This window comes from Porites lutea, chromosome 5, assembly GCF_958299795.1.
Source record: "Porites lutea chromosome 5, jaPorLute2.1, whole genome shotgun sequence".
NCBI lineage: Eukaryota > Metazoa > Cnidaria > Anthozoa > Scleractinia > Poritidae > Porites > Porites lutea.
Genome location: NC_133205.1, coordinates 16,001,610 through 16,021,086, shown reverse-complemented (window position 1 = coordinate 16,021,086; position 19,477 = coordinate 16,001,610). Strand labels below are relative to the sequence as shown.

At 39.9% G+C, this 19,477-nt stretch overlaps 1 protein-coding gene across 2 annotated transcripts; it reads left to right on the top strand.

The window, feature by feature from the left end:
* Positions 1-1,276: 1,276 nt before the first annotated feature.
* On the top strand, positions 1,277-18,744 carry LOC140936608 (E3 ubiquitin-protein ligase arih1l-like). 2 transcript variants are annotated; one of them, XM_073386104.1, is made up of 18 exons: positions 1,277-1,629; positions 4,404-4,471; positions 5,076-5,166; positions 5,367-5,438; positions 6,142-6,234; positions 7,033-7,088; positions 7,436-7,502; positions 7,996-8,102; positions 8,321-8,363; positions 8,712-8,783; positions 8,913-8,990; positions 9,851-9,903; positions 10,672-10,729; positions 11,148-11,231; positions 14,252-14,314; positions 14,990-15,103; positions 16,486-16,598; positions 17,181-18,744. In XM_073386104.1, the coding sequence occupies exons 1-18, from the start codon at positions 1,402-1,404 to the stop codon at positions 17,266-17,268; spliced, it is 1,548 nt and encodes a 515-aa protein (XP_073242205.1). In that variant the 5' UTR covers positions 1,277-1,401; the 3' UTR covers positions 17,269-18,744. The 2 variants fall into 2 exon arrangements, with proteins under 2 accessions (XP_073242205.1, XP_073242206.1); XM_073386105.1 differs by lacking the exon at positions 5,367-5,438.
* Positions 18,745-19,477: the final 733 nt, after the last annotated feature.

Genomic DNA, 19,477 nt, shown 5'->3' with positions numbered 1-19,477 from the left:
TACTCGCTGTACCACTTTTTAAACTATCATACTCTGTAACGACTTTCCGTTTCTTCAGTTAATCCCTCGAAGAACGGCTTGTCCGTTCAAAATTTCGGGAATACTCATTCTTTACTGTTTTGTCTCGCAGTTCATTGGTCTTTGTTAAAACAGCAAGATTTGGATAAAAGTCGCAAAATGAGCCTGCTCGTAGGCTAATTCATCTATTTCGAAAGCAGGCCTCTGGAGCTAAGGTAATTATGACTGGGACCAGTTGGCAAAAATCTGAAGAACACGGCTGGAAAGAAAAACAAAAGAATCAGTAGAATTACCAAGTTTGAAAGTGATTTTTTGAAAATTAAGGAAGAGATAGCTGCGCAAAGAGGTGGGGTGATCACGCTTGGAAACTGCATGACTACCTAACCCATGCCCATAATCCAACATTTTGTGTTCACTTTAGATTAGGGGAGGAACGGGTGGACAGGCGGAGTCTTGATCACAGACTAAGTATAAGTCCATTGATCTGAAAATTATTTTTTTATTCTCATGCAAATAAAACTCATTTTCACAAGAATGGTTTTGCACTTGGCCCAGTTTTGGAAGCAGGAGTTTTGGAACTCAGAAATGTCAGATCAAGTCAGTAGACTGGTTTCTTTAGGTTTTCACAGTCAATTGGGTCGATCTGTGTTTAGGTCGAGTGCTTTAGACTGAACAGAAAAAATTACTCTTTTCAGCCTGAATGAGCAGGAGCCTACTCGTGTCGACGGGTACGTGACCTGCCTTCAGTCTTCCGGTCTGAATTTTTTAGCGCTCATGTGATTCGCATCAAATCAGTGAAACAAAATAAGACTTTTGCCAAATGTTTTAACGTTGTGCCCTGGGACTGTTTTCTCAGTATTCACGTTACCTGAACCATTCACAAAACGTGTCTCCGTTATGAGCACGTGTGAACCCGCAGTGTTACTTACGTCATTGCTGTTTTGGGAGTTTTAAGATGGACAAACCAGAACTTAAAAGTAACATGGCGCCGTTACCTTTCCCAGTTTTTTCTTTGTACTTTAGCATTCCACATATCGGTGTGAGTGCTGGTAACAATGCTTTTCAATTTCATCGAATTATGGGCTATTAAAACCTTTAGTAAAATCATGATTGATAAGTGAACGCGCTAAAGCTCTACCCAGTCCTCCACAAGAAATAATTGACATATAATGTTCCAAAAATTTGCACAGATGTGACGTCACAATAGTATTGTCTTTTCACCAATTGAATTGTAGTAATAAGTTATCATGTGACCTCAATCCTAAAAAAAGTGTACATGGCTTCCTCCATATAAATGAAAGTGAGTGTTTCTGTGTCAGTTGTGGCAGTTATACACAACTTCAAAGCCTGTTTCGTGGACTAGTGGATATTGTAAATACGAAAATGGATTCAGAGGACGATGATGCTATGTATGACGACGAGCAAGAGGACAGCTTTAACGAATCCGGCTCGGAAGAAGGCGATGAAAGTGACTTCGACATCGATTGCGATGAACCCTCAACTCCGAAGAGACCTCACATAAATGACGATTTTCATTACGAATGTCTAACTCCTGAAGCTTTAGTCAGTTATATGAATGATATCATCGATGAAGTAAATAATGTTTTTCAGGTAGGTGTCCTAGGTCTCGCGGAAGTACGTAAGTTTTTAAGCTTGAGTTTTACGTATTCCTCAATGTATGGAAACAAAAACAATGCACCGTGCATTGCATGGTAGATCTTGCTGGCGATATTCTAAAAGAAACGGTGGTTTTGACAAACTGCTGAGTACTATAGGATTTCAATACTTTAATTTTATACTACAAGAATAAAAGAAGGATTTAATTAAGCAGTTATCTGGTGGTTTTAGGGGTTTTCAAAAAAGCTTATAATTTTTCATCTTTTGTGTTCTAAAAATTGCTAATCTGGAAATTTGCTGATTCTACCATTTGGAGATTTTTTGCTGATTACAAAGATTTAAGACGCTTCTGTTGAGTAGCTCCGGTCAATGTCTTTGTGATTTTCTTTGATTTACTGGTGATAACCATACTAAAGAGGAACTATTATGAGCTTTTTTAGCTTATTATTCCAAAAACATTAATGCCTCTGATGCTGAGGTAATTAATATGGAGCATAAACCGTGGAGAATTTCTTCCTGGACTAAGGAAGCTGACTCATTTCTAGGCTTGATTACTAGCCGGGGTGTTCAAGAAAATGAGCCCGGAAATCGGCGGAAATCGAGCCTAACACAATCACTCACCAGAGAGTTGTGAAGTTAGATTTTTTATTGTGTGTTTTTGCAGTTTCAGTTTAACTGTTATGCAAAATGATAGTCTCATCAACAAATGCAGCGAATTAAAATTCGGTGAAATTGCCCTTTTTAAGAGGCCCCCTTAGGGGGTTTACGTATGTCACTAGTCTGAATTTCAAATATCGGCATTTCACATTTTGAGGAGTAGGCCATGTCCCTGTCGGTATTTAACCCATCGTTATGTTGTTTTTCACCATTTCATCTAGTCTTATGTCACTGTTTCAAGGCCCTGTCTCTTGTGGGAATTTTACCCTAACCTGGCCTCTCTTAAGTTTTAGCCTTGCCATTTACAATATCAGGGCTCGAAATTAAAAAAATCTTCAGGTCGCCTTTTGGCGACCAACCGGAGAAATATAGTCGCCGGATGCAAATTTTTAGTCGCCAGTTTGTAAAATGTAAATGACGCAGCTCATAGGTAGCCGTGAAATTCACAAAAACACGCGAAATACAGCGAAATTCAGTAGAAATCTTATCAAATACATGTCTGTACAACATATTTGAAACTTATCTCAGCTATTGGGGTTATTTACTTGCCGTAAACTTGCAAATTTATCTTGATACTTGACACTGAAACGTGCAAATAACGTCCCGAAACTACCAGACGTAGATTATGTTGTGAAAAACTGGGCACTAGCCTTGATGTTAAGGGCTTTGTCAATGGTTCATTTCTGAAACGTATTGTTGTTGAAAGAGCAAAATGACCTCTGTTAGAAAAACGTTAATAAAGCTGGTCCGATCGGCCCAAAACCGATCGTATCTGACAAAATTTTCCCTCAAAAATAACTACAATATCAGCCTTTTTTACCGATTAATTTTCGGCGAAGTTTGCCCCAAACATTCCCGCGAAAGTGCCGCAAAATCGGCCGATTTTTCCGCGAATTTGCCCCTAAAAATCCCGCGAAATTTTACTTTTTTCCGCTGCCTATCAGAAGCCCAGCATAGTATGACGCGATCCATCAGATTTGAAAATATCATGAAGTCGGTATAAATTTGGAGGTAAACTGGCTTTGTTTATGCGATTTGGCACATTTTTCATGATGAAACTAAAGCAAGATAAGATGAAATTTTTGTTTTAATTTTAATCTTCTAAAATCTGGTCGCCACTTTGGCAACTAAACCAGAAATTTTAGTCGCCAAGGAGAAAATGTTAGTCGCATTGGCGACCGTATCAGTCGCAATTTCGAGCCCTGAATATTGTATTATAATGTGCATATACAGGGCATCACTTACATTATATAAAGAGGTCATTTTAAAGAAACTTTGATTCGTTCTGTGTTGTTTGATGAAACATAAATGTTTTTGGTATTTTGAGAATCCAAGGAAGATCATTACATGAAAGGGCCTTGCTGGCGAGAAAGAGCGAGAGTTTAAAACAAAACTTTTGTGTCCTCAGTCTCCCTTGAAGAGTTAAATCTCAGGATAAAATCAGCATCCTCTGGCAGAATTTAGATTGTGTAAAAACATGAGGTACCAAACTCATACACAAGCTGTAGTGTCAGGGCTGCCACTCGGATTTTAGGTTGTTGGGTATATGCAAATTTTAAGTAAGAGATTTAACAGTCAGGTATCGGTTGTTCAAAGGCTGCATAGTGCTGTCCACTGGATAACTCTCTATCCAGTGGATAAAAAAATTAGTTTCCCCAATACTTAGCTGCTGGATAGTGATTTATCCGGTAGATAGCACTATCCAATGTTTTAACAACCAGGACCAGGAACTTTTTTATCTCTTTTCCTTGTAGAAGTAGCTGGTGCTCAATCTCATAGTTTCTAGGGGAATTCCCTGGAACTCAGCCATTATTGACTGTCCCATGAAATTTGCATGCTTGGTATTCAACCCAGTTTTTGTAGTCTGAATAAGTTAGGAATAATTATGTATATCTGTTGAATATGATGCCAGTCTATTGCAGTGCCATCTACAGTGTCATGTCTGTAGCTTTAACACTGATCTTTACCTTTTACATTGCAAGTTGAACAAACTTCTCCAGGGTGACTCCTCCATGTGTCCATGGGCACAGATATACCATTTCTTTTGTATTGTACATGTAAGAGTGAATTTTGTTTTAACCTTAGTTTTTTTTTGTTTTCCTTTGCCACAGTTACCAAGACCAACTACAAGGATTCTTTTAAGTCACTTTAAATGGGATAAAGAAAAACTACTAGAAAGGTGAGCCATTTTAAGTAAGAACCAACTACCATTTATTAAATTTAATAATAAGTTGTTTTGTAATGTTATCATATGATAACGTTTTTCCCTGTCATCTGTGCCCTTTTGTTTTCTATCACTGGAGGGTGAGAAGGTGTCTCGTCATTTTGAAGTAAACTTTGTCAAACATCATCCAGTTATTGTGTAATGGAGTGCATGGGATTAGGCCCCAAGTGACATCTGATCTAATGTCAAAATTAATATATATTTTTCTTTCATTCACAAACATAATATACAGACAATGATTTGGATGGAGAAGCCAGCAGTTTATCAGAGGTCACCTGAGGCTTAATTCTGTTTCAATTGTCTTTTTAAAAACGAAACCAAAGTTTATGACTTCAGTCAATTTATCACAACACATCCACAGAAAAGCAAATGAATTGACTTCCAGTCAAATACACTCACTAAAATGACTTGTGACAGCAAGTCGCAATTTAGAACAAACTTAGTTCATATTGTTTATGTACATTTCACAAGGTTTTTCAGCTACTCACAAGCAGTTTCAGTTCAAACCCAAAGCACCCCTGAAATAAGCGCTGAGGGGTTAATATTTTATTCATCATAGGTATTACAGTGGAGATCAAGACAGACTCTTTACTGAAGCTCATATAATTAGTCCACATAGAACAAATGCTAGACCAGTTTCAACTAAAAGGGTAAGTGACAAAAGCTGGTTCATGATTTAATGACCTTTCTTGATTTCCGAGCAAAATTGTGAATATTACCGTAATAATCTTCTGTGCAGAATGAATTCTTACCTTTTTGTCCCAATTCCTTAATAATATTAAAGGAGTTCATTTTTTTGAATCTCTGATATTGCCTGTGTTGCTGAACGTTAGTAATCTTTGTAATGCAGGTTAACACAAGGTCGTCATCAGCATCAACAGAGGCAAACTGTGAAATCTGCTTGAATATCACACAGGCATCAGTAAGTGAGATCAATACCAATACCAAGCAGAGCAAGCAAACTGCAATATGGTATAGATGGTATCAATGTAGTCTGCAAACAGGCTCCTAAGTGGAGTGGTGCAAAAAAAATTGGCACGTGACTTGAGCCAAGCATGACCTGGGGGAGAAAAAACGGTGCGGGAGCCTGAAGGCTTTGTTTTGATCCCATGTATCCACCCACTTGGATTTGTCCTGTAACACATAGGTCAATAACATGTCAGTAAAGTAATTAGACCAGTTAAATTGTAATGTTTTTTTTTTTGGTGGCTCAATGGATTAGCTTCAATAACATTCGTGTGCGCGTAGGTATTTTTCATGGAATGAGGAAGATATTCATTCAATAATCATCACTCACGTGTCAACTGTCATCGATCTCACCAATCAGATCATGTAGCAGAATCTGGTATCCTGGATGGGTGGCATGAAAACAATGTCTACAGGCTCTCCCATCTTTTTTTCTCCCATAGCCTGTGGTCAACTCGTTTGGCTCGCTTATTTTCTTTTTCACCCTGCTCCATATGGGGGCCTGTTCGTGGGCTAGTATAGAATGTGTCTTACGATTGTTACTGCGCTTGAAAAACACTGCCAGGACAAAGTGATACAAACTACATGCATTTTTCAAAGACCTTTACATTCTTGTTACATGTAACTCACTGCAGGATACTCCTTTTGTTCCTACACAGGCTTTTACTGGTTTAGAATGCAGTCATAGGTTTTGCAGTAGATGTTGGAAGGAGTACATTACTACTAAAGTTATGGATGAGCATGTGGGAGAGGTGGGGTGTAAATGTAATGTTTTCTTTTCCGATTACCTCAGACAAAAGAAAACTATTGAGTTAAGGAACCAAATGTTTCTGACTTAGAAATTAAGACATTTTCATAGTCATTTTCAACTAATAATTTGGATAACTGTGGTAGGCAGCCCATAAGATATTGTACGTTAAAATATCAGAAATTGTGCAATATTTTCAAGGTAGATTGTGCGATAAGATAGGTTTATTATGCGATAAACTATGTGTTTTGGGGGGGGCTACATGTACGTGTAATAAATTATTAACATTGGTTTAACCAGGTTTCAAATTAGAAAAATCACTTTAATGTTGTTTAACAGGCAATTTGAATGTAAAAGAATAATAAAACATCTATTTTAAAACAAAAATAGTTAAATTTGTCCAATTATCTTGACATGGAAAAGAAAACAAATAGAAAGAAAGAAAAAGGAGACTTGTTTAATATTACATGTCACCATTACACTACTGACCACACTGCTTGTCTCTGAAATCAAAATGGTGCCTGGATACCGCGATCAAAGCTTTCAGATGTCTTGCAAGGCTTTCCTTACTGGTAAATCATCTTAAATAACATTAAGATTGGGAAAATGTTTGATTACTTAACTTGAATGTGCAATTTTCCTTCAATTGTGCGATTGGATGCAATTTGAGGTCAATTGTGCGAAATCAAACCATAACATCATATCAGATGGCTTGGGTAGGAGATTACTTAGTATAAAGTTATCTTCTACCTCAGTTATCTTTTTGATTTAATAATTACTGTGACATTTTTCTCTTTTGCAGAATATTTCTTGTCCTGCTCACAAGTGTGACATCCTTGTAGATGAAGTTTTTGTAGGGTGGGTTTCTAACACAAATTAACCCTTGTTGCTTCAGTTAAAGCTGTTCCTTCCTTAATAATAATCATCTTTAACATAATGTTTAAAACATGAACAGCAGTAACTGACTTCAGACTTTTCAGGTTGCTAGTTTTAACGAGGTATAAAGGTTCTTACATGTCATAAAATTCATAATAGTCAATTGGACAAAATGCATAATGAGTGTTAATGAGTATACTGAAGTGTATTTATTTTCTGTAAATCATATTCTCTAGCTTCAAATCTTGGCAAGTTAACCGTATTGTGTTGTACTGTCAATGGATTGTCATTTTTTTCATGTTGAGAAATGGTACTCCTTTCTCTGACAGGAAAGTTGTAAAAGATAGCAAAGTGAAAGCTCGATACCACCATCTGATAGCTCACAGCTTTGTTGAGGTAGGTTTAGGTAAAAGAAGTAAAGGGTTGATAGGGAGCTTGAAGGAGCTGTGTCATAAAATTTATTGAATTTACCACAAAATTAAGTGAAAGATAAAAAGTAACTGAAACATAAAAAATAACTGCTCAGAATGTTTAATGAAGGTATAAATAACATAGAAAATACAAAATGAGGCACGGATGGACAAACTTGAAGAAGATTGAAACAGATTGTGGCTTTTAAAATTTGAAAAACCTGAGATGGACTTTTTGCATTCTTGGTCAGAGATTTTGTCCAAATTTTCAGGCAGATCATAGCTATAAGAGTGAAGACACTTACCAATACAAACTTGGTGTCAAGGGATATTAAATGGGAAAAGGCCTTACAGTACATCCGATAGATGTGAGTTGCCAAAATCGTCTTTGCTTAAGCTCCCTTTTTTATAAGGAGGCCTTGACTTGAACAATTTTAGAATTCATGTACATTATTACCTTTGTTTCTTACCTTCTATAGAGTAACCGATTGATGAGTTGGTGCCCTGGACCAGACTGTCAAAATGCAGTCAAGGCTAACTACCACGATGCTTTACCAGTGACATGTCTCTGTGGCTATACATTTTGGTGAGTCTCTTCATCATTGTTTACTTTGTCCAATTGGATTGGAATCCCGATTTTCCAAGCATTAAAATCCTGTATAATCAATTATGTAAAGTAGATTATTTTGTGTAAACTAATTTCCTTTCCTTAGCCTGATTTTTCAAACCACATGATTATCTTATCAAGTTTGCCTTTACAGGAAATGAAAATAATGTATCTTTATGTGCTGTCTTCTATTGTAGTTTTGGCTGTGGAGAACCAGTTCATGAGCCTGTTAGATGCCATGTAAGTCAGCACTACATTCAGATGAGAGTTTGCACTGCCACTTAATTGACCAATGAGATCAATGACCAGATTTTAATACCATAAATTGATGTGATACAACTCACCTTGACTCTGAAGATAGTATCGCACAGGTTGTCGAAACACCAGCTACTATCAACAACAGTCCTATTTAGGACTACCTTCAGCCAGACGATAATATTCCACCTACTTACATGCATGAAGTGGCTCCTGGGAGCTCAAACCATTTACTGTCCAAGCATTATATCTTATCTGATTTTTTTTTGTCCTTGTATATTTGAGATTGAGACTGTCTCAAATTTTTTAATGCCTTTTTATTTATATCTTTAGTGGCTCAAGAAGTGGATAAAGAAGTGTAATGATGACAGTGAAACATCAAACTGGATATCAGCAAACACAAAGGTCTGTTTCTTTTTTAAAACTGCAGTTCTATCCTTTATCGGGCACTGTTGATAATAACCAAATGAATACATATTTTTCTTGTATTATAATGTCAGGGACATTTTCGTTATTGTTTTCCTGTTATTGTAGGAATGTCCGAAGTGTCATGTGACAATAGAAAAAAATGGTGGCTGTAATCACATGGTTTGTCGTAATAACAACTGCAAGGTAACTCTACCATAGAAGACTTGTTTGTTGCGTAAGTTATGTCCTGCAGTGATTTTGTTACCTCTATGTCCTGCGTCCTTGATGCATAAAAATCCACAGATGCAAAATAATTCATAACATCTCGTTTTTTTTTCTTTGTGAATTTTTCTCCCGCGCTCTACTATCCGAACGCCTGGAACAGGCTACATTGTAGTGGGTCGTTCTCCCACCACGTCAAATTTTATAGTTTTATTTTTATGCACAAGATTTCCACCCGGGTGATTTGTGTAAATGGTAAGCACCCCTTGGTCTGTTGACTTGTCTTGAACCGATTCCTGGCAGACAAATGAGAAATTATGATACCTTTTCCATGTACTGGAACAAGTGAAATACCTATACCGGTATCAGGATATACATGGACAGATAGACTACCTCTTACCCCGGATGCGAGAAACACCCCAAAAAAAGAACATAAAGTCTAGCCTTTGGGCAAGCTGTCAGGGGCCTGCCCTCCCCGCCGCCAGAGCGCCCCGGAGAGCTTGCTCGCAGGCTACCTAAAGTCATGTACTGTTGGTTTTTTAAGGTTGTTTTTCTCATTAATGAGACCTAATAAGACCCAAGTTACTGCTGTTAGAGATATTGTTTGTATTACTCGTGGACCCTATAAGTGATTGACCAGTCTGCAACTGAATTTTGTTAGATATTTGTGATGAACAACACACAAGAACTGTGAAAGGTTTGAACCCAGGAGTCATTTCAAAAGGTTGAGTTTGATCGTCCGGGTGAACGTAGTGCTGAATAGGACTGTTGTTGTTGACAGTGACTGACGTTTAGACAACCTGTGCGGTAGAGAACTATTTGCAATTTATTCTGTTCCATAGGCTGACTTTTGTTGGATGTGTCTGGGACCCTGGGAACCTCATGGATCAAGCTGGTAAGAATTCCTCTCTTTTCTGTCGGTTTTGCTGTCACCTTCCAACATAGCCTGCATAGCTGGCCTAATTGTTTTTGCGCATGTGAGAGTTTTGGCAGCAAGCAAGCCCCGCGGGACGGCTCAAGAAAATTACAAAACATCTCCTCTCCATTCTCCAAACAGCTTTGCAGCTCCTCTGCGAAAACTTTGCTTGTGCTAACGTTCCCATCGGCTATACACGCTTCTTCCAACAAGTTGTTTGTGGTTTTCAAAACACTTATGTCTAGAAATGCACTTGAACGAGCTGTGTCACGAAAACATTGGGAACTGCCACCAAATTGATTGAATAATGGCTCAAAACATTAAAAGAAGGAATGATCGATCGCAAAATGATAAACTTTTGGTAACTTATTTCCGTCACTACGTAAATTCTCGCGAAAAACCCATAGCCAACGACGGCCATCGAGTTTTCTCGCCAAAATCGGGACTTCAAAATCCGACGGCGCGACGGCAACGCAAGAGTAAGCAAAACAACAACTTTGCACGGGAATCAAACGTTTTTGTATATTTTTTTTGTCGTTTTTGCACGGCTACGACGTGAAAAATGCGCAGTAACGTGGGTTCACGTGCGCTCTATCGTACTGAGAAAGTCTCGTTCTCGTACGGCTTATAATCTACAGGTCTCTATTTTCTTCTTGACTACCTATTGTTGTTACATAAAAAATAGTGTACAGTTGAAAGCTGAGATCTTCTTTGAGTGTGTGTCTGTATGTGTGTCATTATATTCAGGTACAGTTGTAATCGTTATGACGAGAAAGATGCCCAGGCTGCCCGGGATGCTCAAGCTGTAAGTATTCATGCTCTGCTGCAGAGGGGTTCAAATTAATTTTTGTCGTTTTTTTTGCTCCGAAACCGCTCTTGATTTAGCCGTCCAAGCACATTATTACCTACATTTGTATTTGAACCAACACGGTTTGTAAGTAAGAATACTTCTTTTTCGGTACTGAAAATACTTGGACCTTCATATTTGATCATTGAGCTGCCATCTGCGAGTATCTTGCAAGAGGTTACCAGATTGTTCTGCCCCACAAGACCTGTTATAATAGCAAATGTACGTACCTAAAGGCTTAGAGAATAAACTATTGAACAAAACATGGATAAAGTGGAAATTTATCATTTAGTTGGCAAGGGATGTGACCTATAATTTTTTTTACTCAAAGAAATTCTAACACTAATAGATTGAATTTGAAAAATACGTTTTGTAGAAATCACGGCAAGCCTTGGAGCGTTACTTGTTTTACTGTAACAGGTACATGAACCATGCTCAGAGTGCCAAGTTTGAATACAAGGTGAGATGTTGTACCCTAGTGATTATTTGAAAAACAAAGTTTTGTTATACAGCGAGTCAGGAAGGAAAAAGTCAAGTAGCCTGCGAATACAGCCATCTCTTCTCACTCCTCGTCGCTAGGAACGTTTCGCAGAAGAGACGTCTGCGCTTTAGCGCCGGAATTTCTATACTGATCAATAGCGGCGAGGAGCGAGGAGAGACAACTGTATTTGCAGGCTAGAAGTCAAGCACATGTCAGGGATACACTGTTACAGCCCCTGATGGGCAATGGAAAGTCTGGAATATAAAGCAGCCAGACGGTTCACTCGTGTCAGACTAATTGTTAGTCACTGTATTTCCTCTGTACTTGCTTAGGACAGTCGTCATTGTGTCACTTTAAACTTAACTATGCAGTTGGAGGCACAAAAGAGGTAGGGGTTGGTATATCAAAGCTCTCGGCTCTCTCATCTGCGCTCAGCACGCAGAGCATGGTCCCGCTCCCTATCTCAGTCAAAGGGGGTGCACCGCCATCGCTAGGCCTCCTCTGTTAGCCCATTCAGTTGTACATAGTTTTGATTCTGTTCTCGTTGGTTCTTGTGGTAGTTCTTCAGGTTAGAGTTGCGTTCTCCTTTGCTTTTACCTTCTCAGTAGTAGAGTCTGCCAAGCTTTCATTATTTGTGCGTTCTCCGGCCGTTTGTCCGTTAAGACCGGTTTTTCAGCTTACTACCATTAACGTGGATAAAGTACAGCATGAACTCCGCCATCATACTAACCCAGACAAAGTTGCATACCTGGTCCAAGGCCGTAATGATGGTTTTCACCTAGGCTTCAATTACAGTACTTCCTTGAAGCCGGCTCTGGGGAATATGGCCTCGGCACTTCTAAACCCTCAGGTCATCGACATTTACTTGCAATCAGAAACTCAGATAGACAGGGTGGCGGGCCCCTTCTCTCAGCCTCCCCTGTCTGACCTCCATGTGAGTTATTTCGGCGTCATCCCCAAACGCCACCAACCTGGTAAGTGGCTCCTCATCCTGGACCTGTCAAGTCCTGCTGCCCACAGTGTCAACGACGGGATTGCTGGCGAGCATTATTCTCTACAGTACATGAAAGCAGATGATATTATTGCGGCCATAATGCGGATGGAGCGGAGTTCCCTTAAGGCGAAATTTGATGTGCAAAATGCATACCGTATTGTGTCAGTCCACAGAGGTTATTAGGTATTAGGTATGAAATGGCGTGGTGCTTTTTATGTCGATATGGTCCTGGCTTTGGGCGTCAGGTAAGCTCCATATTCTCTGTACAGCATACGTAGTGGAGTGGATTGCAAAGGGAAATTATGACTCCCACACTCTTGGCCCTCCCGGCTCCTCTGCCTGTCAACACAATGTGGACAGGTCTATTGATTGCTTCTCTGAGCTCGGCATCCCCCTCCATCCAAAAAACTGGAAGGGCCGTCTACGTGCCTAACCATCCCCTGGGCATTGAACTAGACTCGCTTAGTCTGTAGGCGCGCCTTCATAAGGACAAATTTGGTAGGATAATTGCCTTGTTGTGAGGTGTGGTCGCAGAAGCGTTGGTGTAAACGCTAGGAACTGGAGTCTGTAATAGGTCACCTTCAGTTCAGCATACTTGCAAGGTCGTACTCTAAGGCCACTTTTTCTTGCGCCGAATCATCAACCTGTCATGCGCTTTTCGTCGCAATGACCACCCGATTCGTCTCAATCAAGAGTTCTTTCCTGACCTAGCCTGGTGCCAAGAGTCTTAACAGCCATGGAATGGTTGCAGCTTCCTTCAGTACCCTCAGTGGGCTCCACTATCCGACTTCGAGGTTTCTTCAGACGTCTCTGGGGCTCTTGGTTATGGAACAATTTTGCTGTGTGACTGGTTCTCAGGCGCGTGGCTTCCAACACAGTCTCTCAGTCAATCGAGTCCCTATCATCGTGGCAGCTACCTTTGGGGTCCCTTATGGGCATCCAAACGGGTTAACTTTCCATCAGATAGTCGCTCATTGGTGGAAATACTGCGCTCTGGCACTTCTAGAGCCCCTACCATTATGTCCCTGGTTCGCTATCTGTCCCTGTTGGTAGCTCCTGATTCCTTTTCTTTCACTTCCTCCCCGTTAGAGGGAAGTCTAACCCAATCGCCGACTCTCTGTCTCGCTTTCAGTTTCAGCGTTTCCGCCGGCTAGCCTCTCATGCAGACTCCATTCCGACCCAGATTCCGCAGCAGCTCCTCTCGGATTTGGATCTTTTTTGTCAGATTAATTCCACTTCTACTTGACTCAGGATTTTGCCCCTACTATTAGGAAAGTTTATGCCTCTGCCCAAACGCTGCTTCTTGGATTTCTTTGCTCAGGACAATAGCTCATCTCCTTCTGGATCAGCTTTTCCAGCCAGTGAAGATGCGCTTATACGTTTCTGCAGTCATTTTGCCGATACTCTCCACCATTCATCGATAAAGGTTTATCTTTCAGCAATCCAGGCCCCTCACATCGAGGAGGGTCTGCATTCTCCTCTAGTTGGTTGCCTTCGGTTACAGCGCGTGTTGTGAGGTATCAAACGTCACCAAGGCTCAAACAAGCGTCAGCTTGGAATGGAATGGAGGCTCATGGTTGGATTGCGGGAATTTGCCAGCCTTGAGAGCAGTATTCTATCTGGGGGCTGGCTGGCCACAGTGGAAACCCCTGGGCATCCCAAGTGCCCACCTTCCACGTAAGCAAGGCAGTTGGTTAACTGACCGAATCTTGTACACCAACATTGAGAGAGTGGAACGACGAAAAGTGTCCCAACAATTTTGACTGATACTGTATCTAATCTTTTTGTCCGCTCTTTCGCTTTGGGTGTTTTAAAATTGTTGAATAACCCTCGGAGCAACCAACGAAAACAGGTTTTAAGTTTATTTAGTCTTTTAGAATATCTTAGATATATAATCTTTCATTCTGCGCCAGAGAACTCAGTACTCGTATACGCTGTAGCTGAGAATAGATTTATGCTTGACGTACGCCAGTGTTTAGAGCTTTTGCGTGCTTGATCTCTTTAGCTGTATGCCCAGGTGAAGCAAAAGATGGAAGAAATGCAGCAGCACAACATGTCATGGATTGAGGTTTGTGTTGGTGCTGTTTAGATTTCCTTTAGCTTATTAGTTAGATTAAACACCGCGCTAACGACGAACGTTGAACGTCAGCTAGCCGTTTGTCGTTTGCCGTGCCGTTCGCTGTGTTTGTTTGTTTAAGTTCCCCGTCAGCACAGCAGAACTGGAAGCTAAAAACGAGGGTGTTAAAAATATGAACAAGACGTGTCTTAGATATTTGAAAATAAACTAGGTATTGACTACACGTTTCCACGTTTCTTAATTTTTTTAAAACTAAGTAAAATATGTATGATACACGGTAAGTGTTCTCGGTCGCCATTCACTATGACTAGACAAAATAAACTGAGAAGCTGTCATCTTTTTTCGCTTTATTTTGAAACTCTTTTAGCTTTACAAACAGTGCATATAGAAGAAGGATGATTAACGAAGTATAGCTAATAAAAGCAAGCGATCAAAATGAAGAAATAGTCGGTAGAAATGGGCTGCAAAAATTCTCGCGTTTCCTCCAAACGGGAGAAATACCATCCTTGCGTTGAAACGGCGGCTGGTAAACAGCAAACGCGGTAAAAGTCAGGTCACGTGACCCTTTCTGCCGTTCGCGGGAAAAATGCGCGGTACATATTCTCTCAGTTGTTGTTGTCGTTGTAAAGAATAGTTTGATAAGAGGATTGTATGCTCTCTCTCTAGGTCCAGTTTCTTAGAAAGGCTGTGGATGTTCTGTGTTTATGCAGGAACACACTGAAATATACCTACGTCTTTGCTTTCTACCTGAAGAAAAACAACCAATCTGTCATCTTTGAGGTGAATCCTTCTTGTTGAATTTTTGCATTATCAATAGCGTAATACTGAAACCATTTCAGACCCCACATTTTCACATCGTCCAGCTGACATGATAAGCGGAGCTCCACTGATCTTGCAGTGTTCGCACAGTCTTGAATTCAAAAGTCCTTGAATTTTAGGGGAAGTCCTTAAAAAGTCCTTGAATTCCATTTTTCCTTAAAAAGTCCTTAGATTCCTGTGAAAAGTCCTTGAAAACTGAGGTTTTATTTCTGTTTTTTTAATGATTTTTGGCAAGTGAGGTGAATCAAGTTTTGAGCAAGTGAAATGAAAAATATAGAGAACTTGGTGGAACAAACAGTTCAAGTCCTGTCAGAATGGACTGGGAATGTGCGTTTTGTGTAATCTGTGAAGTTACGTTCCTTGTAGGTGGTCCTTGAAATGTCCATGAAAATTCCTTTAAAAATGGTGGCAAATTTTTGTTTGAACCCTGTCTTGTTTTTCTTGCTCGAGTTTCAAGACCTTTAACGCGATGTTACACGGGACAATTCGCAACGACGATTTTTAGCGCAACACAGTGTTGCAATGCTGGAACAGTGTTGTAACCATTCGAAACAATGTCACAACAATGTTACAACCCTGTGTTGCGCTAAAAATCGTCGTTGCGAATCGTCTGATGTAACATCACCTTTATTCACACCTTCAATTAAACCCTTCCACAAAAAAATGGTTTACCTGGATGTCAATTTTAAAGTTCTAGCTCGCCCATCAAGAATTAAGGTGATGTTACACGGGACGATTTGCAACGACCAGTTTTAGCGCAGCACAGCGTTGCAGTGTTGGAACAGTGTTGTAACTATTCGAAACAATGTTGCAACAATGTTGCAACGCTGTGTTGCGCTAAAAATCGTCGTTGCGAATCGTCTCGTGTAACATCACCTTTAAGTTAATGCGCTATATTCCACTTGCCTCATTACATTTTGTGAATAGTGATCTTCTTTCCAAATTTGTTGTATTTGTTGGGTAAAATCCATAATAGACTTTAAGATTTGAGAACAAGGACGATTAGGAGGACTAGATTTGACTGAAAGTTCAGTTATTTCGCGTATTCCGAAAAAAATAGGACACCTTGGAAAGATTCATTTTACGTTTTTTCACCAGAAAAGTTAACACGGGTTATTTTATTAAACGAGGTTAAGCCTTCACCCGATTGCAAAAATGATAAAACTTCTTACTTCCATCACTGTGACATTTTCGCTAAAACCCGTAGAAGAATGCTGGGCAACGGCTATCACTTTTTCCCGCTATCACTTTTTCACACTCGTGCACCACAAATTATTGAGAAAGTCTCGTTGTCGTAGTTGTCCTCGTCTTAGAAGCTAAAGGTCTCTATTGTGTCAACACAGGATAACCAAAAAGACCTCGAAATGGCTACAGAAACTCTGTCAGAGTACCTTGAGCGTGATATAACGTCTGAGTGTTTATCAGATATAAAACAAAAGGTTCAAGATAAATACAGGTACGTGCCCTGAGTAGTTACTTCAGTTTCTTTTGTGTTCAATTTTCAACATTTTTGAGGCAGTTATTTCGGGTCCCAGGTCGGTAGCTTAAGGAAACAGCCCACATTTGGCGACGCCACCATTGGTTTCCATGCGAAATGGCGTCTGAGAAACGAGCGGAGATATTCCATATTGGTGTCAGCGAGTAACCAGACCTGGGTAGTGCTTTTGATGGGTTGAAGCGAGTTTCCCTCGCGGTATGGTCAAAGAAGAAAAATACTGAATTTCAAACCAAGCGATACAAAAATGTTCAGATATCTTGTGCACCCTAAGGCTTTTCTTTAAAAAGGCTTGGCCCTGAAAAATTCAGAATGGGGTTCATGTGGCCCTCATTGGCCAATTCCTAGGATCCTTTAGCAAAGTTGCACCGATGAGTATATATCGTATGGCGTATTTTTCTGGCAAATGATCGCTCGGTACGTCCTGTGTGTAGTCATCATTTTTTATTTTGACCGCAGCGGTGAGCTCTTATAAACTGGCTTTTGTGAGCCAAAAAGGCTATCTATGAGCTGAACTTGATGAATTGTTCTTATTATTCCTAGGTATTGCGAAGCGAGGCGAAAAGCACTTTTAGACCACGTATACGAGGGATACGAGACCGACATTTGGGAGTACGTCGATTACGACTGAAGTCGTATATTCTTAAAGATTTAAGAGAATTCATGTAAGACTAGGATATAAAAGGAGTATGCTGGACCAGATTGCTTACTGTTCAATAGTTGAAGTTCGTATTTGCAAATCGTATCACATAGAGACTTATAGATGTACATAAATGGACAAATGTTTGTGCTTGAGATGTGACCCTAATTGGTGTTATTGTGTATTCGTGACGTGCGTAGAGGCCGGTGTAAAACCAGACTCGCTTGGTGTACGATGTAGCCGCGACAGAGGCGAAAATGAGAGATAATTGAAACACATTTGAAACACTCAGTAACAACTTATGCCCCATTCACACCAAAGCTTTAACTTGTTTAAAAGAGTTTTTGCGAAAACGGTTTAAAATTGTTTTTATAAGAAGGCTGTTCACTGAGTTTTGTCGACTACAAGTGTAGCACGACTGAAAGCACAAAATAAGTCACTTGATCTTGTGTAATAGCCATTCCTGCCATTTTCTTTGACTGATTTTTTTTCCTATCTTTTTTAACTGAATAAGCTTTTGGTGTGGATTGAGCATTAACGCGCAAAGCGATTGGCGCGATCTGTTCCTGCGAAGTGTGCGAGAATAAATCGTTTCTTCCTTTCAGCGACTGCACTCTAATCCTGACGATGAAAATTATTTTTGCATTTTAGGGGGAAATGTTTCTTAAGACGGCGAGATCATTTTATCTCATTTAAAAGTGTTTTGGGATTTTTGTTGGTGCCTTGATTATAACTGAAACAACTTTCTGTTCCACAAATTACAGTGCTTAGGTTATTGGCAGCACCACCGCGTTAAGGTGATGTTACACGAGACGATTCGCAATGACGATTTGTAGCACAACACAGCGTTGCAACATTGTTGCGACATTGTTTTGCAACATTGTTCTAACATTGCAACGCTGTGTTGCGCTAAAAATCGTCGTTACGAATCGTCCCGTGTAACATCACCTTTATAGGCCATTTCCGAGTATCCTCAAGCCTCTGTTTCAAAGCGAGGCTAAGTGCTATGCCATTGATCTGACAATGATTTTTTAATTCTTATGCAAATAAAACTCATTTTTACAAGGTAAGTTTTGCACTTAGCCCAGTTTTGTAAGTGAAAGTTTTGGGATCTAGGAATTGGCCTATTGGTTAAGTCAAGTTATAACACCAAAAAAAAAAAATAAACATTTATTATCTTGTACGCGATCTGGAAGATAAAGCCAGGCCAAGAAGAAAGCTGGAAACAGCAAGACAGTCGCCGTCTAATTTGCCGTATATGCGTGACTATGATGTCTGGTCGAGATATATCCTGATGAACTTGTCGTGGAACATTTTAGATAGTTTTATGATTAACAAGGAAGAACTGTGAGGACATCTGTTTGTAGCCTCGACGTCATTTTCTTCACTTAAAGGTGTATGTTTCCAGGTTTCTGTTCAATCTACTTTTCAACCCGCTTTTGCTTGTAAATAAACTTAATAATTTAACTGTTGTTTCTCAAAATGCTCTCGTCTGCCTAAATTTACTACTTCCCTTGATTTAAACAGAGTAGCATAACTGTAGACTGAAATGAGATTTTCACACGAAGCCCTCTATCCTACGCGCGCGTAAGGCGAGGAATAGTTTTTCTCTCTCTGATCCTCACACTTTGTTTCAACGCTCGCTCCAGGCGTCGGTTGGTCAAACAAACAAGATAAATCACTACTCGCCGGATAAGTATTATGGAAATCAATTGCGCAATCCACTAGATAGAGATTTATCGAGTGTATAGGGTTATCCTGGGGCCGGGACGTTTGTAAGACCACTCCCGCGTTCTTGACCTACGCAAATATACAGGCTGTCTCGTAACCTACGTAGAAGGAATGCGACGAATCTTCTGGGACTGTTTCAGAAAATATATAGGAATTTAGATCAGATGGTGCCTGGAACGTTTCTTTTTGCGCACAGTTTGTATGCCGGCTTACAAAGTGGCTAAAGTGGTCGGACCAGGTGCCTTCAAACGGAGCGGTCATTTTCTATGATACAGGATTTTCGGCAAAGCTCAGAAGCTGTCGGTTTGTCACAAGTTAGTTACAGGATAAATTTCAGCTCACTACTCTTCTTCTAAAATATGAAATACTCATTTGGGTCTGTTTCGTCTGGACCAAGGACCACCTACTGGAAATAGGAACCTTAAAGCAAGGACAACGCGACGCAGTGAAAACGTCGGTAAAAAAAATG